The 23117-nt window shown below is 47.9% G+C and overlaps 1 protein-coding gene across 1 annotated transcript in view; it reads right to left on the bottom strand.

The window, feature by feature from the left end:
- Window positions 1-22869, bottom strand: part of CAMK1 (calcium/calmodulin dependent protein kinase I) — a 109711-nt gene extending 86842 nt beyond the window's left edge. Inside the window, exons 1-2 of the mRNA XM_083155941.1 lie at window positions 22711-22869; window positions 1895-2028 (exon numbers count right to left, since the gene is read on the bottom strand). Of these exons, the coding sequence (XP_083012067.1) occupies window positions 1895-1980 (86 nt within the window). The 5' untranslated portion in view covers window positions 1981-2028; window positions 22711-22869. The remainder of the gene's footprint in view (window positions 1-1894; window positions 2029-22710) is intronic.
- Window positions 22870-23117: the final 248 nt, after the last annotated feature.

Raw genomic sequence — 23117 nt, 5'->3', positions numbered from 1 at the left:
GTTAGAATAGGGGGCCAAGCACACACAAAAAAAAGCTCCGCCCCTTGGCTCTGTTTGACTTGCAGCCAAGTAAAGCAGGGGTGACCATCGATAATTCCCTTACAGATCGTTTCACACCATTGAGGTTATCCATCGATGGTACTTCTTGATGGTTAACCCACCAACGGCCATCCCTACCAGTTACTGACCAGAATATCCGATGCAGACAAAGGGCGGGATGCTATATAGCAGAAATGCGGTAAAAACCCCGTTTTCAGGGTTTCTACCGCATTTCTATATGCTATATGGCGCCTCCGCAGTGTCAGCGCTGCGGAGGGAATCGCCAGCTAAAGCTGGCGAATCCCTGCAGAAGCCTATGGGCTTCTTACCGCAGCGCTGTTTGAGGGATCCGTCACGGATCCCTCCCAGCGTGCCCTGCGGCCGGCGCCGGGGTCTGCGCATGCGCAGATGGACTCCCGGGTCACAGACCCGGAAGTCCAGTGCCGGCACCGCATCGCAAGGGACAGCTCTTACCGCAAGAGCTGTCCCTTGCATGAATAACGGCATATGTTATAGCATATGCCGTTATTAAAAATGCGATGTCCGGCGAAGGGGGGCCGCGGATGTTATAACATCCCGCCCATAGGCTGATAGCCAATGAGGCTATCCTGTATCCCATGTAGTATCGCAGAGTTTTTCTGGCATGTAACTGAAAACCCCCGTTTTACCGCATTTTCCTATGTACTAAATCCCGTTCGCAGCGGTTTCGCAGGGCAGGGTATCGCCACCTTTGGGTGGCGATACCCTATAGAAGCCTATGGGCTTCTTTTCGCCGCCCGCCGCCGCAACCCGCCGCCTCGCCGCCCCCCCCTTTCCCCCCTCCCTTGGACTTACCTTCTTGCAGGTCCTCCTGGACCCCGGAAGGTAAGCCCTTCCTCCCCCTAGCAACGCAGCCGGACGTCCTTCCGGCTGCAGGGGGAGGAGGAAGCGCCGGGGACAGCTTCCTTAGCTGTCCCCGGGGTGAAAGCTGCAGAAGCCGGCAGGGAGGTGACGGAGACCCCCCGCAGACCACAGTACAGGTATCGCGGGGGACCTCCGTCACCGCATCGCGATGCCAGCCGCATATGTTAGTACATATGCGGCGGCATCGCGGCGGGGGGGGGGGCGCGAAGGGCGGCGATGTATTTTAATACATCCCGCCCTAAGGGGGATATTTAACACAGGGTCACGACTGTTGGGCTAGCTGTGACCCTGTCCCATTCTCGGCCGGCTCCACGTGAAAATCGGCAGGCGGGACACGTGAAATCGGAAGGCGGGACATACCGAAAAGGGGGGCACGGCCGAAATACGGCCGTGGACCATCGAGCTGCGACCGGGAGCTCGACAATCCACGGCCGTTCTCGGCAGAATGGGCCCGACATCTTCTAAAGTCGGGCCCGTTCTGCCGAGATCGCTGTTCATTGCTGTCGGGGAAGACGGCATTGAATAGGGCCCTTCCGCTACTTCCCCTGTTGGGAATAGCTGCGCAAGATTGAATACCCCCCATAGAACGAAATAAATAATAATTTATAAAACGGGCGGTAGACAGTATAACATTCAGTGAGTTGTGGTGTAAACGTGATCTGTAAGATTTACAGACAATTACTTGACCGGCACGGTTATAAACACCTATGGTCAAAATCCTGACAGCTGCATAACACAGACTGTTGAAATGCCTACGATGAAAATATCGACTCGATCATAATGCCGAACATGATAAAATACCGACAAATGGGGACATGGACCCTGAATTAGTGAAATCGTTCGATGGTCGCGGTGGTAAATTGTGGTAAGATATTAATAAATAACCGACACAGAAAGGACATTCTTGCATTATAGTAACATAGTGCCCCCGTCCTGACCGGCAGATACTCACGTTCCCAGCACATCCCGAAACTCATAATTATCTCGTATATCTTCTGCTCTCTTCTTCCAGCTCGGCCCATCATCTCCCAGGGGCATTCTGACCGCTGTTCCCTGGCCCCACAGTGGCTGGATCGACCGTCAAATCTAGTAATAAACAGATACAGTATCTGGTTATGTTTCAGCCTTATAGTTCTCTGAGACAGAGGTAGGAACTTCACACGGCCCACCTATTTATATAGCGCCAACGCTGTACAATAGAGACGGAAAGATACGTTTACCCAATACCTTACTAACACATCATTGCGGTCGTGGACAAACTAGGTCTGTACAGCTGCTGTGGAACTACAAGTCCAAGTCTGTCCTATAACGTTAACACTGTACTATTGTATGCACTGTGCGGCGCTGCACAACCTCTGTGGCGCCTTATAGTGGTGATAATATTAATAATACTTATTATTATTATTATGGTTAGGGGGAAGCTTTTGGCACAAAGTATTCTGACATTAGTTAAAACTGTGCAGTAATACAGGGATATTACACTAGTTAAGAGGATTTTGTTTTACTCTTTAAATGCCCCAAGAAGAGTTTGGAGACTGGGAATTAACGATGGTCACAATCGACAAGAACATTGGGCTAGACGGAGCTTTACATTATTCCCAATGACTAATTACATATACTTTGAGTATGACAATACAGATGTCGCACATTCTATAATTGAGCAGAACATCAGACACCTTTAACACCTCTACAGACACAGTTTATCTTTAGAAAATCGGTTGGCTTAAAAATAACCTGAATTAGTTGTTTGTGGCTAATGATTCTCCAGAAGAGACCCAATGTACTGCGCCCGCTGCCTACACGCAGGGATTTATTATTTGGTAACACTGTGGGCAGAGCAGGCGCGGTTTTGTACTCTGGTCACCAGAGCAGGCGCGGCTTTGTACGCTGGTCACCAGAGCAGGTGCGGCTTTGTACGCTGGTCACCAGAGCAGGCGCGGCTTTGTACGCTGGTCACCAGCACAGGTGCGGCTTCATACGCTGGTCATGAAAACAGGCCTGGTTTTGTACAGACAGGTGACGGGCGGTCCGAACGCTTAGCTAGCCTGTTATATGGCAGTTAGAAGCTGATTGGCTGGTCCTTTATCTCTCTTCAGAGCTTAGTATATAGAGGGTTATTCAGAATGGATCACTGCTATGCTAAGTTGCAGAGCCCAATCAGGTACACGCTGCCCTGCCAGAGAGAACCCTGCTCTATGCAAGCCTGCGAATTGTGAAAAATAGCTGGATCGGCGAATAGCTGCAAAGTCTTCTGCAAGCCGCTCCCCAATGAATGATTTTTTTTCACTGTGCGCAGGCTTTGCATTACCCAAGACTTACTCGGCGGGTGCGACGGACGCGGTCAGATCGGGGACACCTTACATCACATGACTTCCCCTCAATAGGTCAAGACACGCCTGCGTTTTCCCCGACAATCCCAGAAAACGATTGGTTACCACCCCCTCCCTCCTCCCTGTCAATCAACTTGTGTACGGCCAGAGATATATATATAAAAAAAAAAAGTAGCAGGTTCTTATTGCAGGGCGGCCTTGCTCATGCGCACTAAGATCTGTCCGAATGTGCAGTCTATCGACAATTGCTCACACTGCGAATTTGCAGCCATGTCATCAGGACTGAATAACCCCCATAGACCCCATTCTCCACTTTATCAATCAATAAGTTACGATTCATATGCCGCTAAGTTCCGCATTAACAGATGCATCACGGTTAGTTCCGTCAGAAACTGATTAGTCTCCAATTTGGTTTTGGACTGTGGGGGGAACCTACGTGACTATAATGATACAAAGGTGGCTACTACTGAGCTGATTCTGGTCCGCGCTATTGCTATTTATACACAGGTAATGCAAACTTCTAGGAAAGGGATAATGCTGCTCCTCTGGTCCTCTCGTGTGTCCCATCCCCATCTCATCTGGGATCTACATGCACTGGTTGATGATACAAAAGACTGTACAGCTTGCATGCAGCCAATTGGGCCGATTCAGACCCGTTATGGGCCAAATTCGTTCCCGATGTTCGGGATTTGCGCATGTACAAATATGCGCAAACCTCGGGAGAGAGCCGTTCGCTCTGTAAGAGAAGGGAAAGGGGGTGTGCCGGGGTTACATGCAGACTAGCCAACAGGTCTGAATTAGTCTCACTATGACAAACAGAATTTTAAAAAATACAAAATTTTTGTGCTAATACACAAACCTCAGGGCAGCATTCCTTAAGCCAGGGTTAGTTTTAGGGCCAGGCAAAGAAGGACGGTTCAATCAGAGGGGAACGCCAGAACTTGCTGTACACGGGCCGTGGCCGGACATTCTGGTAGAAGGAAGTCTGCAGTCTTACACCTTCCACGCAGCACATACACAGCGAGCTGGTGACTTCGCTTCCTTCCTGATTTGGCCACTGGTGAGCAGACAGCCCTTCACGCTGGCCTCCGTCAGCAAGGAACGTGCTAGTATGCATTTCTTGCAATGCATAGTATGCACGTCTCACAATGTCTGACACCAATATGTGGTATTAGTCAAATATTCACTAAAACGGGTGGGAAAAGTTTCTATATATTAAAAAAAAAAAAAAAAAAACGAAATCATATCATTTAATCCTATATCCAGATTCCACTTACAGTACAACTATTTAAGGATTATGCTTTTTTTTTTTTCTCCAAAAAGATTTAATCAACCTTTTTTTTTTATCCTCTTCTTGTTTTAAATAACTACATCGCTCAGGTTTCCATGACAACTGCAGCAGCAGCGGCTAATGCATGTCTATAGAGAGATCCCCCCCTCTCCTCGCAGAACAACTCCGACACCAGTAAGAAACCTCTGCATTTACAGTGTAGCACCCTCCATATAGTCAGAGATCTCGGAGGGGGGTGTGCACAGTATTCTACCGGCATGAACCCGTATTGGGAGGACGCGGCTTATAAATAAGATGTAGCGATTTTTTTTTTTAAATATATATATTTAGACCGGAAAACTGGGACAACTTCGCTGACGAACGCTGCGCTCCTTCTTTTGAAGATGGCAGTTCTGGTTTTTCGACAGTCGCTAATTTAATCCTTCGAACCCAGTAACACAGTTATAAAGATAAGAAAAAAGTTACACTATGTAGACTCAAACACGCAAGACCCCTGAAATATGAAGTTACAGGCGGCACACGTACAGCACACATGCCAACGGAGGAGCATGGCAGGACACAAATAAAGTGTGATTGATGCCACACCAAACTTTGACTTTATGGGCTGGACAGTGGGTATTGGTGGCAGTGTGACGTTGAGGGGGGGTGGCGGGGGCAAAACCAGCCCAAAGAAACCGCCCCAATGCTTCATACTAGTGGAGGGGAGATGTATCAAAGCTTTAGAAAGAGATAAATTATCAACCAATCAGCTCCTGTCATTTTCAAACACAGGGCGGGATGCACTAAAGGAATAATGCGGTAAAAACTCTGTTATCGGTTTTACGTTGGGGGGATAACACCAGAAAAAGTCTATAGGCTTCTTACCGCCCGGACCAGTGACCTCCTCCTCCCCCCTGCAGCATGATGCTGGGGGAGGAAGAACAGCAGGGAGGACAGGGGAGGGGGGTGCGGACGCCGGGCAGCGGGTGGCAATAGAAGCCCATAGGCCAGAAGAGGTGCAGGGAGGAGGCGGAGCCCGGCAGTCCCTGCAGCCGTCTGAGCAGGGGGCTGCCGGGCAGACGAGGAGGAGGAGGCCGTAGGAACACAGTCACCCCCCCTTTGTTAGAGCATATGCGATTAATATTGATGCGGTAGCCGGCGGAGGGGGCGTTAATGGGCTGTGGATGTTAACACATCCCACCCACAGCCTGTAGAACCCTGCAAGGTGGCTGTTAGGAGCAGATTTATAGGTACTTTATCTCTCTACGCTACATCTCTCAATGTTTGATACATCTACCCCACAGTCTTCAGTCTCTCTTAGGGACCTATTGATGGCCCCATCGGCTTTGGATTGTGAGAGACTGGCTGGGGCCAGGGAACATCTGCCCGCCCTCCCTGGAGCTACCAGAGAATGCTGCCTGGCTGCTCTGATTGTTAAGCACACACAATCATAGCAGCCAGGCAGCATTCTCTACCTGCCTCCCAGCCTGCAGCCAGATGGTTCAATAGCTGTGAGCATGGCTGGAGCTATCCACCAATCAGAGTGCAGCATTCACCCCGGGCTCCCAGGCTGCAGCTAGACAGTGAATGGTTATCAGCATACTGACTGGTAGATGGCAGGAGCTATCCACCAATCAGAGTGCAGCATTCACCCCGGGCTCCCAGGCTGCAGCTAGACAGTGCATGGTTATCAGCATGCTGACTGGTAGATGGCAGGAGCTATCCACCTATCAGAGTGCAGCAATCTCCCTCTGCCTCCCAGGCTCCAGCTAGAGTAGAGAGTGAATGGCTTTCAGCATATTGACTGGTGGACGGCAGGCGCTATCCACCAATGTGCTGACATCTATCAACTCTATGAAATCACATGGAGAGGTTATCCGTCTGATAGGTCTACAGTGTCTGGGTTGACAGTCAATATGTCAACACCAAAAGGTTGGCAGACAAAATGTTGACATGCAAAAAGGTTGATGCTGGCAATTAATTTTTCACAGTTTTTTTTCTTTATTTTTGGTGGACTTTATCATACTTTAAAATTACGGGGACTTCGACTGGGAATGGTAAAGTGTGCGGAGTGCAGCGAGGCACCATACCTGAAACATGTTGGGCGAAGGTACGCACTATGCTATTTGGGGGTCCATGTCAATAGGTATCAACATTTATACCAATAAGTTACTAGCTCATGTTTTCATGTTTTTCATGTCAACCTTTTGTCAATTTTGACCATTCGAATGTTGACCCTTTGGTGTTGACTGTTGACCTAGCCACTGTCACCTAGGTAACACCGCTTCCAGTGGTGGCTCCAGGGGTGGGGCTGGAGCAAAGTCCAATATTTAAATAGAATGGGGAGCCACACCCACTGACAGTGAGTCAGTTTGGAATGGCAGTTGGCAGTTGGTGTGACTCTGTTATATGAATTTTAAACTGTAGCTCCACCTCCGGAGCCTCCACTGATCTCATCCACACTCTGTGGACAGATGGGACGGGACCATTGAGTAACTTATTATAGTTTTCCATTTAATGGCAGTGAATGGGTGCATAAGGGCCCCGGGGGAAATGCGCACAGATATGGGGTGCAGCAGAGGAAGGGGAAGCAGTGCATTTGGAAATATATCCGTGTGTAAGAGGTCATACGAAATACAGGGCTTTGAGGGCCTTCTTGTGACCATTTGCATTTTGGGATGTATTAGGACGTACATCACGTGAAATCCATCCACTTTAGAAATAGGAATTTAAAGCAAAGTATGTGCAATATCTTCTCGTTCTCCACTAATTGCCACCGCAGCGGCAGGAAGAAGCGCAGCCTTTGATCCCAATCCAGCTCATGAATATTCAATGCTTAGACACTGTGCAGTCGTCTACCTGCACTCAAGAGGGACATTTCTGTACACAACCCTCTTTGAAATAAATGCAAATGAACCGAGAGGAAGATATCAAAATATAGCAGTAAAAAAACAATGCAGCCGTGTCTATTATCCCACTGCAGGGCGTACATTGTAGGAGACAGCAGCGAGGCCACAAACAAATTTCATCTCATTCTTAATGTGCGTTTCCACAGAGTTCATATGCCCTTGAAAATAAAAAGAACATAACTACTATGTGTTGTATATGCATGTGTGTGGAATCCAGTCAGCATACCGGGGATTGGAACGCCAACGTTAGAATCCCAACACTGGTGAGAAGTGACCATTGATCACAATGCTAGCAATTGAATCCCAACTTTTGGCATACCGAGCGTCACTATACCTGTGGGAAGGGAGGGTTAGGGTCAGGCAGTAAAGTGGTATGTTCAGGTTAGGATGCAGGGGTGGGGATGGTGGTGGTGGTTAGGCAGTAATGGAGAGGGGAGGCGTTGGTTAGGGTCAGGTAGTAAAGCAGTACGTTCTTGTTAGGAAACAAGTTTGTGTTAGGATGCCGGGGGGCGGTGGTAGTGGTTAGGGTCAGGCAGTAAAGCGGTACTAATGTGTTAGGATGTGGGGGGGGCAGTAAAGTGGTACGTTTGTGTTGGTATGTGGGGGGGGCGGTGGTGGTGGTTAGGGTCAGGCAGTAAAGCTGTATGTTTGTGTTAGGATGCCGGGGGGGGGGAGGTGGTAAGGGTCAGGCAGTAAAGTGGTACGTTTGTGTTGGTATGTGGGGGGGGGGGGGCGGTGGTGGTGGTTAGGGTCAGGCAGTAAAGCGGTACTAATGTGTTAGGATGTGGGGGGGGGCGGTGGTGGTTAGGGTCAGGCAGTAAAGTGGTACGTTTGTGTTGGTATGTGGGGGGGGGGGGGGGCGGTGGTGGTTAGGGTCAGGCAGTAAAGCGGTACATTTGTGTTGGTATGGGGGGGGGGGGGGGCGGTGGTGGTGGTTAGGGTCAGGCAGTAAAGCGGTACGTTTGTGTTGGTATGTGGGGGGGGGGGCGGTGGTGGTGGTTAGGGTCAGGCAGTAAAGCGGTACGTTTGTGTTGGTATGTGTGTGGGGGGGGTGGTGGTTAGGGTCAGGCAGTAAAGCGGTACGTTTGTGTTGGTATGTGGGGGGGGGGGGCGGTGGTGGTGGTTAGGGTCAGGCAGTAAAGCGGTACATTTGTGTTGGTATGTGGGGGGGGGGGCGGTGGTGGTGGTTAGGGTCAGGCAGTAAAGCGGTACGTTTGTGTTGGTATGTGGGGGGGGGGGGCGGTGGTGGTGGTTAGGGTCAGGCAGTAAAGCGGTACTAATGTGTTAGGATGTGGGGGGGGGGGGCGGTGGTGGTTAGGGTCAGGCAGTAAAGTGGTACGTTTGTGTTGGTATGTGGGGGGGGGGGGGGCGGTGGTGGTTAGGGTCAGGCAGTAAAGCGGTACATTTGTGTTGGTATGGGGGGGGGGGGGCGGTGGTGGTGGTTAGGGTCAGGCAGTAAAGCGGTACGTTTGTGTTGGTATGTGGGGGGGGGGGCGGTGGTGGTGGTTAGGGTCAGGCAGTAAAGCGGTACATTTGTGTTGGTATGTGGGGGGGGGCGGTGGTGGTGGTTAGGGTCAGGCAGTAAAGCGGTACGTTTGTGTTGGTATGTGGGGGGGGGGGGGCGGTGGTTAGGGTCAGGCAGTAAAGCGGTACGTTTGTGTTGGTATGTGGGGGGGGGTGGTGGTTAGGGTCAGGCAGTAAAGCGGTACGTTTGTGTTGGTATGTGGGGGGGGGGGCGGTGGTGGTGGTTAGGGTCAGGCAGTAAAGCGGTACATTTGTGTTAGGATGCAGGTGGAGGGGGGTTAGGGTTAAGCACTATGGTGGGATTAGGCTGCAGGACAGTAGGGTTAGGATACTTATACAGGTGTCGGGATTCTGCACATTGCGATGCCACCATCAGTCTTCTGACCATCAACATCCCAAGCGCCAGCATCCCATACCCACCCCATATGTGTGGAATATTGCCACAAGCCAAAAATTGGAAAAACATGGTCTAAAATAAAAAGAAATAGCATTTTGCACATATAATAATAAATCTTATTTATATAGCACTTTTGTCCCAAAAAGTGTTTTACCTTTACAACAAAAAAAACAACAACAAAAAACAAAGCTTAACAGTGGATTTTGGTGAAATGCTTGAGAGAACAGGAAAGTCTTGAGTATTTTTGAAGGAATCCAGAGTGACAGGTCCCTATGACAAGATTCAGTAACTTACTTCATGCTCCAATAACGGCTGTGGGGAGTGATGTATGAAGGAACCACTAGGGGAGCGAAGGGACACAGAAAAGAATCAACCAACCCACGGAGGGGCGGAGACTTGCAAAGACCTAGTCCACTTTACAACCACCTCCTTTTATACTCGTGTACTGTGCACTATCAGTGTTTTGTTAAGTTGGGTGGCTCAGATTCAAAGATCCGGAGGCGCTGTGATGTGGAGTGAGAGGGCTGGTCCCACTGGGGATTTCCCTGGGATTATTTTAAACCAAGAGAATGGAATGGACCCCAAGGGCTCCGGTCACACAAATAATGTCGTAAAATCTGGTATATATCAAAGATTACATGAAAGCAAAAATTGCAGTCTTAACCGTTCCCACTGCCTGTGACATGTTTATGTCCAGCAGAAGTGATAAAGGAAAGGAACTCCGAAAAGTGCATTATTTATCGTATAATTTTCTTACATGGGAATAAAAAAACGTTGATTGAAAACAAGGGTTCTCCTACTGCTGGGAGTTACTGCTGAAACGTTTCTTCTTCGCAACGTGCTAAACCAGTGGTTCCCAAAGGGCGCTCAACAGTCTAGAGCAGGCATTCCCAACCACGGTCCTCAAGGCACACCAACAGTTTTAGTGATATCCAGGCGTCAGCACAGATGGTTTAATCAGAATCCCTCAGATACTATTTAAGTCACCTGTGCTCAAGCCTGGATATCTACAAAACCTGCACTGTTGATGTGCCTTGAGGACCGTAGTTGGGAATGCCAGGACTAGGGATATGCCTAAGCATGGATATCCTTAAAACCTGGACTGGGTAAATTAAGGACTGTTTTTGGGAACCACGGAACTAACTAAACTTAAAATCTGTGTAAAGGTCCATACACACTGGGCGACTATGCCCAGCGTGTATGGACAGCGATGATGTCAATCACCGCTGCGGGGAAAGCCGCTCAGTGCATAGACACGGAGCGGCTTTCCCCCTGCCTGGTGCCGGCAGAGGGGGGGGGGGGGCTTTGCATAGCCCAGTGCTATGCAAAGCCGCTCATCTGCTGGTATAACCAGCAGATGAACTGCTTTCCCGGCGATGTTGCGGGAGTGCACAACAGCGGTCACCGCTCATCGCTGGGGCATACACACTGGGCGGCTTTGAGCTGAAAGCCACTCAAACCTACTGTTTTGAGCGACTTTCAGCTCAAAGTCGCCCAGTGTGTATGGACCTTTAAGCTGTAAAGAAACACAAAGAGCTCTTTTGTTATGGAAGGGAAAGTGCCCTTCTGACAACAACAATGCCAGTTCTATCAAGATACTGTATTGCCTTATAATTAAGAGAAAGTTTAGCCCTGCCGGTGGTAAGGCGACCCTGCATTGGCATGGAAAGTCTATTCTACAAGTATGTGTTCTGTCAGTGCCATCTGAGGATAGCCCTGACAAAGGCATTACATTGGATCTGCGCCAGCCCCGACAAGGCAGAGGGTAACACGAAGCGCCCATTTATATTTGATGACATTTTTAACTGCTACAATAAGCTGTTTTGTAAACTAAAATCGTTCGCTGACTGATGGTTCTCAGTCACAGATATCCCCTTACAATGATTACAGTCTATGTAAGTTGGTAAGTCCGAGGCACAGAGATGGTCTGTCTTATGGGTGTAACATACAATACACAATAGTAAGAAGAGTTGGGCCTCCAGGCAGTGGGGGCCCAGCGGGAGTTACTCCTGTACCCATGTGGGCGAGTCCAACCCTGGTTTACGTACACAGAAGATTAAATTGCTCAGATTGAAGACCAAACTCAAAATCAGGACCGGCTCTTTGAGCCCGGTGCTGGTTCTAGCCGTGGGGAGATGACCCCATGCCATTTTTTAAATTTTTTTATTCCTTTTTTTTTTACAATTAACAGCATTGCACAGAACACACAGATCCGTGCAATGCTGTCACTCCGTATGTATTTGGCAGCTGTATATACGGCTGACAAATATGTATAAGGCCGTTCCGAATACTAACGGGTATGACATCAGAAAACACAAATTACAAAAATCTGACAACTTTGATTTTTGGGTCAGATACACCCGATCTCATTTGTACCAGTTTGGCCATTCTTCGTAAATTTCCCCCTCGGTTCACCTCTAGAACATGAGCTGGTCCCTGATCCACTACTCCGCATTCTATGATGCAATAAGACATCATTGAAAGAATTGGGACCATTGTAGCTCTCCGTAAATTAAATATGCACGGTGTACATCACAGATCTTCATTTCTAGCCTTCGGTAGCAAGTTGTCTCTATAAAACTGGAAACCCCCTGTGGTGTATCCAAAAAATAAAAAACGGTTTACAACATGCACCGTGCTCCCATTTGCAGGACAGAACACGGCAAATCCAAGGTTTAGAGCTTGCAGTAAGCAGTTGAAAACCTGGTGTGCTAGTGTATTATATAACGCTGTACAATGCTGGTCTAGTGCTGAAGTGCTGGACATCGTACACCCTTCTGACCTTTGGTGTTTATATTAGAGATGTGCAGGTTCTTCTGATTTACTCTGATTTCAAAGCAGGATCTTATTGGCTATCCCAAATTACATGACAGTTGTTGACAGTTGATAGCCAATAAGAGCCTGATTTGAAATCAGAGTAAATCAGAGCCTGTACATCTCTAGTTTATATCGACTTGGACACGGTATCAGTGTAGTGTGTCCCCTCGGCACACTATTATATTCTCCCTCTATGTCAAGTAGATAGTTAAGTAAGAAAAATAACCTGCTAGGAAACAAAAAAAAAAAAAAAAACAACTTTAAAACCTCAGGTCAACTTTTTCTATGTCGACCTATCGCTTGTGTTGAGGGAATCATGGGTGAAATAGTGGAGGCCGAAAGAAAAGATTGGAAAAAATTTCTATTACAGTTTTCACCCATGCAAAAAATCATGGGTCCAAAATACCAGTATGTACATATTGGGCCGTATTAAATGAAGGCAGCGAGGGGGTTAAACGGCGAGGATCGTCGAGAACAAGTGACCCTCGTCGTTTAACCCCCGCTCACCGTATTCAACGTTCTGGGGGAATCCTCGCTATTCCCCCAAACGGCGAGGTCCGCAGCTAATGCAAGGAGCCCGCTGCATTTAGCCATGGGCCTCACTGTTTTGTGGCCGTGCAGGGGGTCAGTTGTACACTGACCGTGCGAGCTGTGACAGTCAGCACTGCTCGCCATCACAGCTCGCAATAAGCATTGACTACTGCCCTTAGAGTATCCGTACAAATAACGTGATTACTGGTCACCAATAACCGCAATTACTCCAGGACAGTAATACATTAGTGTTATGTTATCCAGAGCTTTCCTGGTCTGCGCATCCTTCCAGTAACTGCTGCAGATAATTCTACTTGTGGTCTTTCCGGGACTCGTCAAGGTGAGAGGCACTTAAGCAGCATGCAACGTCTCCTGAGGGGAAAAGGCAGAACACTGGCGTGGGGGGTGGGGCACAGCGACAAAGCACAAGAATACCAGTACTTTACATACATATAATAATATATATTTATCTATTTACCTTCTGGAAGTGATAACTACACTGCAAGCTACAATTAAACGCAACAAGATGAAACTAAAGCCCCTTAAATACTAGACGATATCGGTCACTATATCGTTAAGAAATGAACAATCATCATTAACGAGGCGCACTCTCGCACGTTGTGAATGATCCCCTCCCTCATCCAAGAATGTTCGGATGAAGGAGCACATCAGCATGACCGTCGCGATAATCAGCATCGTGCTTCGTCTAAGACGCTCTTTCAGCAAATAGATGGCCATCGACAGTAGGATCTGCCAGGACATAGAGGGCCAACATGGACGGCTCGGTACAACTGCAGTGAAGATGTACGAGGAGACATCCACAGATCAGGATTTGGTTGCTAGCTCGAATTACACACCCAAGGACTGGCTACAGAAACCATTGTTCTAGTTAGGGTGGCCAATCCGGGGATCGGGATCAGTGGGATCCTGGGATTTGGCCGGACATTGCTGAGATTTCGATCCCGTGATTCAGGATTAGACTGTGCATGCACATTCTAATGCTGGGCAGCGTCTGAGCCCCCCCGCTGCCGACTACTGCATCGATACTAATCGCATAGGCTCTAACATATGCAATTAGTAACGCAAAGGGCAGCTCTTGTGATTAGAGGGTGGGCAGGTCATCGGCGGCTCCCCCTCCCTCCCTTACCCGGCTGCTGCGGGACGGGCAGTGCCTCCTCCTCCCTGCATCCGGAAGGGGATGTACGGGGCTAAACAGGAGGACAGCGGGGGTTCGTGCGGGGCGACGCGGTAAGTAACCTATAGGCTTCTATGGGGTATCGCCAGCAAATCACAACCGGGTTTCAGTGCGGTAGAAACCCCAATAACTTTTACCGCATTTTTGGTTTAGTGCATCCCACCCAAATTCAGTTAAAAAATTGTTAATTTACTGAAAGTAGCGGTTCTGGGAGAGTCGCTGTAACCTTTATTGTGCTAACAGGAGCCAAAACGTCATCGCTCCATCTTCCCTCCCGTCACATCTGGCAGGAAGTAATACGGCAGCATCATTACATCAACACTACCGAAATCCTTTATATACACAGAGAGTTTCCTCCTCGTCACATTCCGCCAGGGAGAACCGGGGAGTTTCCACAATGTGCTCAAATAGAAATAGATTTGAATATTTTGAGGCTTTTTCCATTTGTTTTATTCAAAAGAGCTGAACTTGTTCCCTATGTGGCTATCAGTCTGGTCTGGAACTACAAGTCCCAGCATAAACCAATAGGCAGAAGCCAATTGTAATATTTATGAATCTCAGGGGCAAAATTTACAAAAATGGGAGTTCTATTGAAAGCGGGATGTTACCCATAGCAACCAAGATCAGATTCTATCTATTATCTTCTAGAAGGTGCTTAACCCTTTGGGGGGTATTAAATTTTTAAGCCCAAAACGGCAATAAAAATGTTAAATAAAATGAAAGAAGTGTGACTTACTGTACACAAGGGTGAAGAAACACACACACACACACACACACACAGGCATACACAATGCTGAACAATAGTACATTCAGAACTAAGCACTATTATGTTACGTTTTCGGAAGCGCTGCCAACATAAAGGAATAATTATTTTTGAAGGAGTTATTTCTGTCAAGGTAAATATTCCAATTTGTTTCTAATTCTGTACATGATCGGCCTTGGACTTGGCTCCACTATCCCGGCTAGGAGAGTCATTATACACAATAGCACGAACATGGTTACATATATCAGGAAGGGAATGTGGTGACTGTATTCTGTGTACCCCGCACAGCATCTATTCATACGGGATACGGTCGTATTGTCGACCCGTCATAGGTCGACACAGTTGGGCGGGTGTTTTGCCGCGAATCGCGGGAGGTGCGGGGGGGGGGGGAAGGGGGGGTGGCTGTGGAGTAGGTTCCTGGGCAACATGTGGAGGCAGAGGGTGTCTGGCACTGTGGGCTCACTGGGCTGGTTCTCTGTCATGTGAGTCAGATGCTCCACTCAGCGTTACAGACACACTCACACACTTTGAGTGACAGATGTAGCCAAATATATATCTATACACACACACATACAAACTATTAACACTGTATAATCCATCAGCCAGAAAATACATAAATACATTACAGGCTCTGGAGATACACCGCGAATAGTGCTTGATACATTGGGGGAAATTTACTAAAGGAAATTTGTAAAAATTAAGTGTATTTGTATCCAGAAATACACTTATTTTTGACATTTACTATCCCGAAAATACGGCAATTCGTATTCGTATTGATGTGCTATCAATACGAATACGAATTGCCGTATTTTCGGGATAGTAAATGTCAAAAATAAGTATTTCTGAATACAAATACACCTATTTATTTACAAATTTCCTTTAGTAAATTTCCCCCATTACCTCAGTATCTGGTGCGATTACAGGAAGTCTCACTGCATGTAGGATACAGTATAACCCCTGGGGAGGTGCTATGTAACTTACCCCTCCAGCCATCTCCTGTCCTCTTATGTAATACCCTACGGCTCCTAATGCAGACTATTGAGGAAAGAATGCGAGACACGGACCATGCGTGCATAAACACACCAGCAAGAGCGCCCGCAGGCACATTGGGGCTGTACATGATCAGACCGCCACCCTCAGACCACTTTGTGTTTACTTGAAAATCTGCAAAAAGTGCGTCCGTTTCTTCAAGGTTACCAGAGGGTGGCGATACCCTATAGAAGCTATGGGCTTCTTTCGCCGCCCGACGTACGCCGTCCGCGCGCCGCCCCCCCTCCCGTCCTCCTTTAACCTCCTCCTCCCCCTGGTGTGACAGCCGGCAGGACATCCGGCTTCAGGGGGGGGAGGAGACGCAGGGGGGCGCTGGCAGCCGCCGGGAGGTGACGGAGACCCCCGCAGCCCACATAACAGGTATCGCGGGGGTCTCCGTTACCGCAGCCCGATGCTGGCCGCATATGTTAGTACATATGCGGTAGCATCGCGGCGGCTGCCGTGTGAAGGGCGGGGATGTATGTTGATAGATCCCGCCCTAGTCTGTGATAGGAAATTAATGTATGGTCCTTATGACATGTACATGGTCGACCCTTATGTATTGCAGAGATGGAACTACTATTGGTGCAGCAGCTGCAGAGCACTGGGGCCCCTGAGGATTAAGGGGCCCCACTGGCACCCCGTCACCTACAGTTTGCCTGTGTCAACTTTCTGCCTGACTAATAGCCACATACACCATGTAAAACGCACTTCCGTGGCCAGCCTGAGAGAGAGAGAGAGAGAGAGAGAGAGAGAGAGAGAGAGAGAGAGAGAGAGAGAGAGAGAGAGGAGAGAGAGAGAGAGAGAGAGAGAGAGAGAGAGAGAGAGAGAGAGAGAGAGAGAGAGAGAGAGATACCAGCCAGTCAGCTCCCAACTGCCAAGTTACAGGAAGTATTTGAAAAAATGGCTGTTAGGAGCTGGTGGGCTTGTACTATCACCATCCACTTTCTTCCTCTCCAAGGCTTAGTAAATAGACCATCAGTATGACATTTGCTACCGATTTTGAATATTTCAATCATTCCACAGAGAAGATAACAGAACAGAGATTGTCACAAAAAAATTTTCTCCAATTTTTTTTCTGCTTTTGCACATTTTACCATCCAGGTGGATTCCGATCAGGAACGATAATGTTTTCTGAGCGCTAATTGGGGGTCCACATTGACAAAATAATGTGAAAAACTCACGTCGACATTGTCCATATAAATCCTTTGCTTCTGTCAATCTTGTGCATGTCGACTTTTGGTGTTGACCTAGACATTGTGGACCAGGGCGGCTCCAGAGGAAGGACTGCAGCACAGTTCAAAATTTAAATAGAGGAGGAACACCAACTGCCAGTGAGTCAGTTTGGAATGGCAGTTGGTGTGACTCCCCTATTTGAATTGTGAACTATGCTGCAGCCCCAACGTTGGAACTGCCACTGCTGACGACTCTACTCTCCATAGCCCTCAGGAGGGGGCTCGTCATGGGCTTACTGAGCCTGCTAATTGCACTTGACCCAACATCGATGCCATACCATGCACTGGAGGCGGGGCTTACCACTGGACAATACTGTATAGCTGGAATGGGATAGTTTGGTCTACAGCAAGTTGGTCACCAAGCATTAGGTCGACACCATTGGGTCAACATGGTTCTAGGTCGACATGGGTCAGTGTCAACAGTCAAAAGGTCGACATGGTTTTTTTTTACTGTTTTTTTTTATACCCGAATGTCGACACAGTCAACATGGACACAGTTTGAAGTGCTTTAGGTCGACAGATCAATAGGTCAACACAAGTATTAGGTCGACATGGCGTAGGTCAACATAGGGGGTTTCACTCTTTTTTTACCCGAATGTCAACACAGTCGACATGTACCCAGTTTGAAGTGCACCGCATCCCCTCGCATCGCTCCGGGCACGGTGCCTCGCTGCGCTGGGCACACTATTTTATTCTCCCACCACGCCCTAGCGAAAAACCCCATGTCGACCTTTTGACTGTCGATCTAGGCCATGTTAACCTAATGCTTGTGACGACCTAATGACCTGTCGACCTAGAACCATGTCAACTTGACTCATGTCGACCTAATGCTTGGTGACCAACTTGCTGTAGACAAAATGACCGTATCCCGTATAGCTACGGCCACTTAAAACCGGGAGCTGAAAGCCAGGGATAAGTGGCGCTGCAACTGTAAGATTTGCTGAACTTGGCTAGCGATCGCCCCGTACGCGCACACGCAGAGACACATTTGTTTGAGAACTCAGAGATCAAAACATTTTCATATTTCTGAACGAGGTTTGCAATCAAGATCTTCTCTGTGGCATAGAGAAAGCGATACTTGGAAGAGCTCGCTGTGAGGGGGGGGGGGGGGACAATGCAAAACAAAAAAACAGCACACTCACAAAGTTTATCACTGATTTAACGATGCAGAAACTCCACGTCTGGTCAGAATACTGGGAACATGGAATACTCAGAACTCCACGTCTGGCGAGACTAATGTGCAGACATTGGGTTCCAGACTCTGCACTCGACAAACGTGAGCTTCACACAATTCCTACAGCGGAGATCAGTAACTCATCAGTGCCGTCAGTCACACAGGGCTTGGGTTGTGTGGGATCTGGAGCCGCACACATAACCACTGGCCGTATCTGTGAAGACAATCCGCCTGATTCTATCGCCTACAACCGGCGGTTAAGTCATGTGATCATTATAGAAAATAAAAAAAAATTCTGCTAACCTTGACACTCTACAGAAACCCTGTCATTACTGAGCTAAGCTCCTCATTTGACAATGAGACGTAACCCCTTTAGTACGGTTAAGATCAACAGTGTCGACACAGGGGGAAAAAGTCACGCAAGCAAAAAGTAGACACTGAAAAGATCGATGTATAAAAAAAAAACACACGGAAAAATCTCACGTCAACCATTTGTCTATGTTGGCCCTTGTTCATGTTGACCATATGATGTCAACCAAGACACTGTCCACCTATGATAACCCTTTAGTTGTATCCATTCTATGTAGCTTACTGCTGTTTGTCAATGTACCATTTATGCCAGTGCTGGACAAATCGCTCCTCGATATCTGCCAACAGTTCATGTTTTCCAGACCACCTAGCTGGTGCACAGGTGTAGTCTTACTAAAGCTGGGTACACACCTAAAGATTTATCTGTCCAATCTGTCTGGTGCGAACAAACATCTGGTAATGTATGAGAGCAAATGACAATGAACGAATCACTCACAAATACTGGATAATGGACAAAAATGATCGTTCAGATAAATTGATTGAATCAAATGGGTTTAACCGATTTGTCTGACCAACCATTGTCCGTTTTCCAGTGTTCTATTCTCATATGATCCCATTCATTGTAAACAACAGAAAAAAAAAAAGGAGAAAAGTGGTGCTAAAAAAACAATGCATTGTAATACATTTTAATATCATAAAACCATATATACTGGGTGTATAACATAAAAACAAGGGAAGATAATGATAAGGTGCTATAAGCAGTACGGATGGTGTAATGGTCAGCATTGCCGCCTCACAGAACTAAGGTCATGGGTTCCATTTCCCACTGTGGCCCTAACTGTGCGGAGTTGTATATTCTCCCCGTACTTGTGTCACATTTCCCAGGTCACCTAACTGGTGTACAGGTGTAGTCATTACTAACTGTCACTTTCCTTTAGACCACCTAGCTGGTGCACCGGTGCATTCATTACTAATTGTGACATTTCCCAGACCACCTAGCTGGTGCACAGGTGTAGTCATTACTAACTGTCACTTTCCTCAGACCACCTAGCTGGTGCACCGGTGCATTCATTACAAACTGTGACATTTCCCAGACCACCTAGCTGGTGCACAGCTGTAGTCATTACTAACTGTCATTCCCCAGACCAACCTAGCTGGTGCACAGCTGTAGTCATTACTAACTGTCACATTTCCCAGACCACCTAGCCGGTGCACAGCTGTAGTCATTACTAACCATCACATTCCCCAGACCACCTAGCTGGTGCAGTCATTACTAACTGTCACATTCCCCAGACCACCTAGCCGGTGCACAGCTGTAGTCATTACTAACTGTCACATTCCCCAGACCACCTAGCTGCTGCAGTCATTACTAACTGTCACATTCCCCAGACCACCTAGCTGGTGCAAGGTGCAGTCATTACTGTCACATGTTCAAACATGTGCTGCATTCATTCCTAACCGACGCATTCTACAGACACACAGGTGGCCTGGAAAACATGAAGTGCAGATATTGGAGACCGTTTGGCCCAACCCTGGTTTATGCAATAAGGATCGTTGTTAAATGGAGCCCGAAACATCCTAATTACACGTCACCATTGTATCAGAAGAAGATCTGATCAGCAAGGATTATAATTGATAGTTTTGGCCACAGTTTGAGCCTGACAAACACCTGGTGACTTCAGTGACCGCGCCAAATTATTCCAATCTCTTAGGAGCAGACATCATATATAGGGGAGTTCTAACCTTCCAGCCGCTACGCAATATGTACATTCTATACAGGATAATGCCCCATTACACTGCATGTTGTTCCTTGGTACAGTACCATGTATTTGGGAAATCCACTAGACAGCTGCGCTTATCAGAGCGGCTGTGTCATTCAGACAGACTCACTATGGGACACTCACACGCACCTAAGCTACATCCTCTGCAACGCACAGAAACAGATGCACTGCCTAAAAATAGAAAGATGCTACTGTACGTTCGGCTGCTGTGAGCTAATGTCAGCGGCTGATGCAAAACACAGCGATGGGGACTTCAGAACTTAGAAAGCAGCCTCCGTTCCAGGACTAAGAACAGCGCAATGAGCAACACGCCGTCCTCAGGATCGTAGATGGGTCTGTTCCTGATAATGACGACGCAAACAGGCCTCAAACTTGGTCCTCAGGTCTGTTGCCCCACACGTGCATGTACCTCTGCAAGAGATCCCTTGTAATCGCATCCTCAGATATGCACCATGCAAGGTACCCAACAGCCAAGCAAGATGGAACTTTTAACACCATGCATCAAACATTTTACTAGCATGTGACAAACCGCCATTAATACAGCATCTGTGTTACCCAACCATGAACTCAACAAGCCATATGGATAATACAGATCTCCAATAGGGGGAAGGGGAGAACCAGACAGGAAGAAAACTCCCATGGGAGTAACATGTGGAATTACTGATCTGATGGTATCTGTGTGTTCAGGAATGGGAGGTGGATCATCACAGAGATGTCAAATGATAAACTGCACATCTCCAGTCTTCAGCTACTGCCCAACAGGGATTTAAGGTGCAATCAGATTTAAAGTTGCTTTTTCATACACAGCCTGTGATACGGCAGCTTAGGAGCTGATAGGTTGGTACTTTACCTCTCTCCAAGGATTAGTAATAGATCACAGTAAAATAGAACATAATACACATTGATTATGTCAAACTGCTTTCCCATGGAGGAGAATAACAGCCTTATTAGCACAACCAACCGAGCTTTAAAAACCATTATTTCAGCTCATAATAATAAAGTACTATGGGGGGGGGGGGGGGGGTGCATTGGAAGACAAAGTTATGGTTTGTTTGCTGTGTATAGCACGCAGGCAGGCGGATTACTCATCCGCAGCACGTAAATATAGAGTGAGAGATCGCATTGCCATATAAAAAAAGGTTTACAAACACGTCAATTGGGGGATTTGTGCCAGAAGAACCGTCTAGCCAAGTACAATTAAACACGCACGCTGCAGAGCAATGGGGCAATTCTAGATAAAGTGACATTTGGGGGGGGGGGGAATAAATAAATAATTTCACCCAATCTTTGGAACTGTTTCAACGCAACCTGTTCCCGGACTCCTTGGGAACGGCGAACCGCTCCCAAAATAAATAAAAAAATGAAAATATTTTTTTTTTTTTCTGGAACATGTAAATAGGAGTTAATTAGCGTGGTGGCTGCTGCTCACTACACACCTGGGTGTCGCACGTCAGACCGGGAACTCGACTGACCCAGGTGATCAAACACAACGTGCGAATACGCCAGAATGATAACATATTGCCAGTTAGAGTACACAATGACAGCAGCCAGATATTATCCAAAGGCTCAATCTTCAGATTATGGTCCTCCAGCGACGGCCGAACTACAAGCCTCAACGTGCCTTGTCTCCTATTTGTTGGCAGGGTGTGCTGGGACTTATAGTTCTCCAACAGGAGGAAGCTGTGCAACAACGGCCTGCCTGGTAGCGCTCGCTTGGAGTGGTACGCAAACGAATAACATTTACAAAAAGATACTTATCTATGTAACCACAAGTGATAACAGATGAAACATAGACTACAACATGATAACGTAGTGTAATAATAATACACCAGGTATGTGTAACACACAGATAAATGCACAGGGTATAGAAGCCATCTGTAGTGGCTAGCGGCTATATGATAAGGATAAGCACAGGATGGGAGTACCATTATCTCATCTGCCAGCAGGAGCATTATATAGCGATGCCCAGATATTACCCACAAGGATACAACCCATAAAGATGGGTGGATAACTGGTTACAGGTTATGGATTTCAATCCCCCCACATCACCCCCCATACAGATATACAACTGGTTTAGGTTATAGCTTCAGAGAATACGGTTATACCCTATGCAGCTACTTCTGCTACCAAGAGGTGCTGCAGCAGCTGCTGCAACTAATCCCTGCAGGGGATTCCTATAAATGAGCCCTGTACTGTAGCCAGGCAAGCAGGATGCCAGCTGCCCATAGGAGGTGGTCAGATAAATGCCAAGCTCTCTAAGCTGTGTGTGTGTGTGTGTGCCCGGATGGCACGGGCACTGGTGTGTGGCATGATGCTGCTATGGCATCACTAAGTGCATGGGTCACAGGTGCAGCATAATATTATCATCATCATTACATCCAGGACTGGGGTGGGCATCCCATCAGAAGCTCAGAGCAAGGATCGGTGCTTAGGACCCATCCTGCAGCCGGGCCAGGAGATGGGCAGGTGCCTGGGTCCCCCGGTGCTGGGCATGCATGCCTTACCTGGGCAGCAGACTACGTGAGCGGATGAGCCCGTTGTCTCGGTGTCTGGGTCTCCGGTTATACGAGCTACTGCTGCCGCCTCCCCATCTCTCCTTCCTTGCCCAGCCCTGATGTCAGCACAGCCCAGGCCGGGCGTGGCCGCCAGCCGCACGCAGCCAACGGGAACGCCGGGGGCAGAGCTACAGCGGGGAGGGCGGGGCCTCAAAGGATACTCACTGCTCTGCTGGCAAAGGTGTTCATTCACATCCGGGGCCTGATCACTGGTTAAAGGGCTGGTTAAAGGGCTGGTGCTGCCTGTCAATCACCGGAGGGAGGGGAGCATGGAGGGGTCCCAGGCTAGAGCTTAACGAAGATATGCATTATCTACCTATCTACACTTCTCTCTATACACACACACATGTGTAATC

The sequence above is a fragment of the Crinia signifera genome, chromosome 8 (genome assembly GCF_055691185.1).
Source record: "Crinia signifera chromosome 8, ASM5569118v1, whole genome shotgun sequence".
NCBI lineage: Eukaryota > Metazoa > Chordata > Amphibia > Anura > Myobatrachidae > Crinia > Crinia signifera.
The sequence above is the reverse complement of the archived record's forward strand: the minus strand, read 5'-3'. Positions and strand labels throughout refer to the sequence as shown.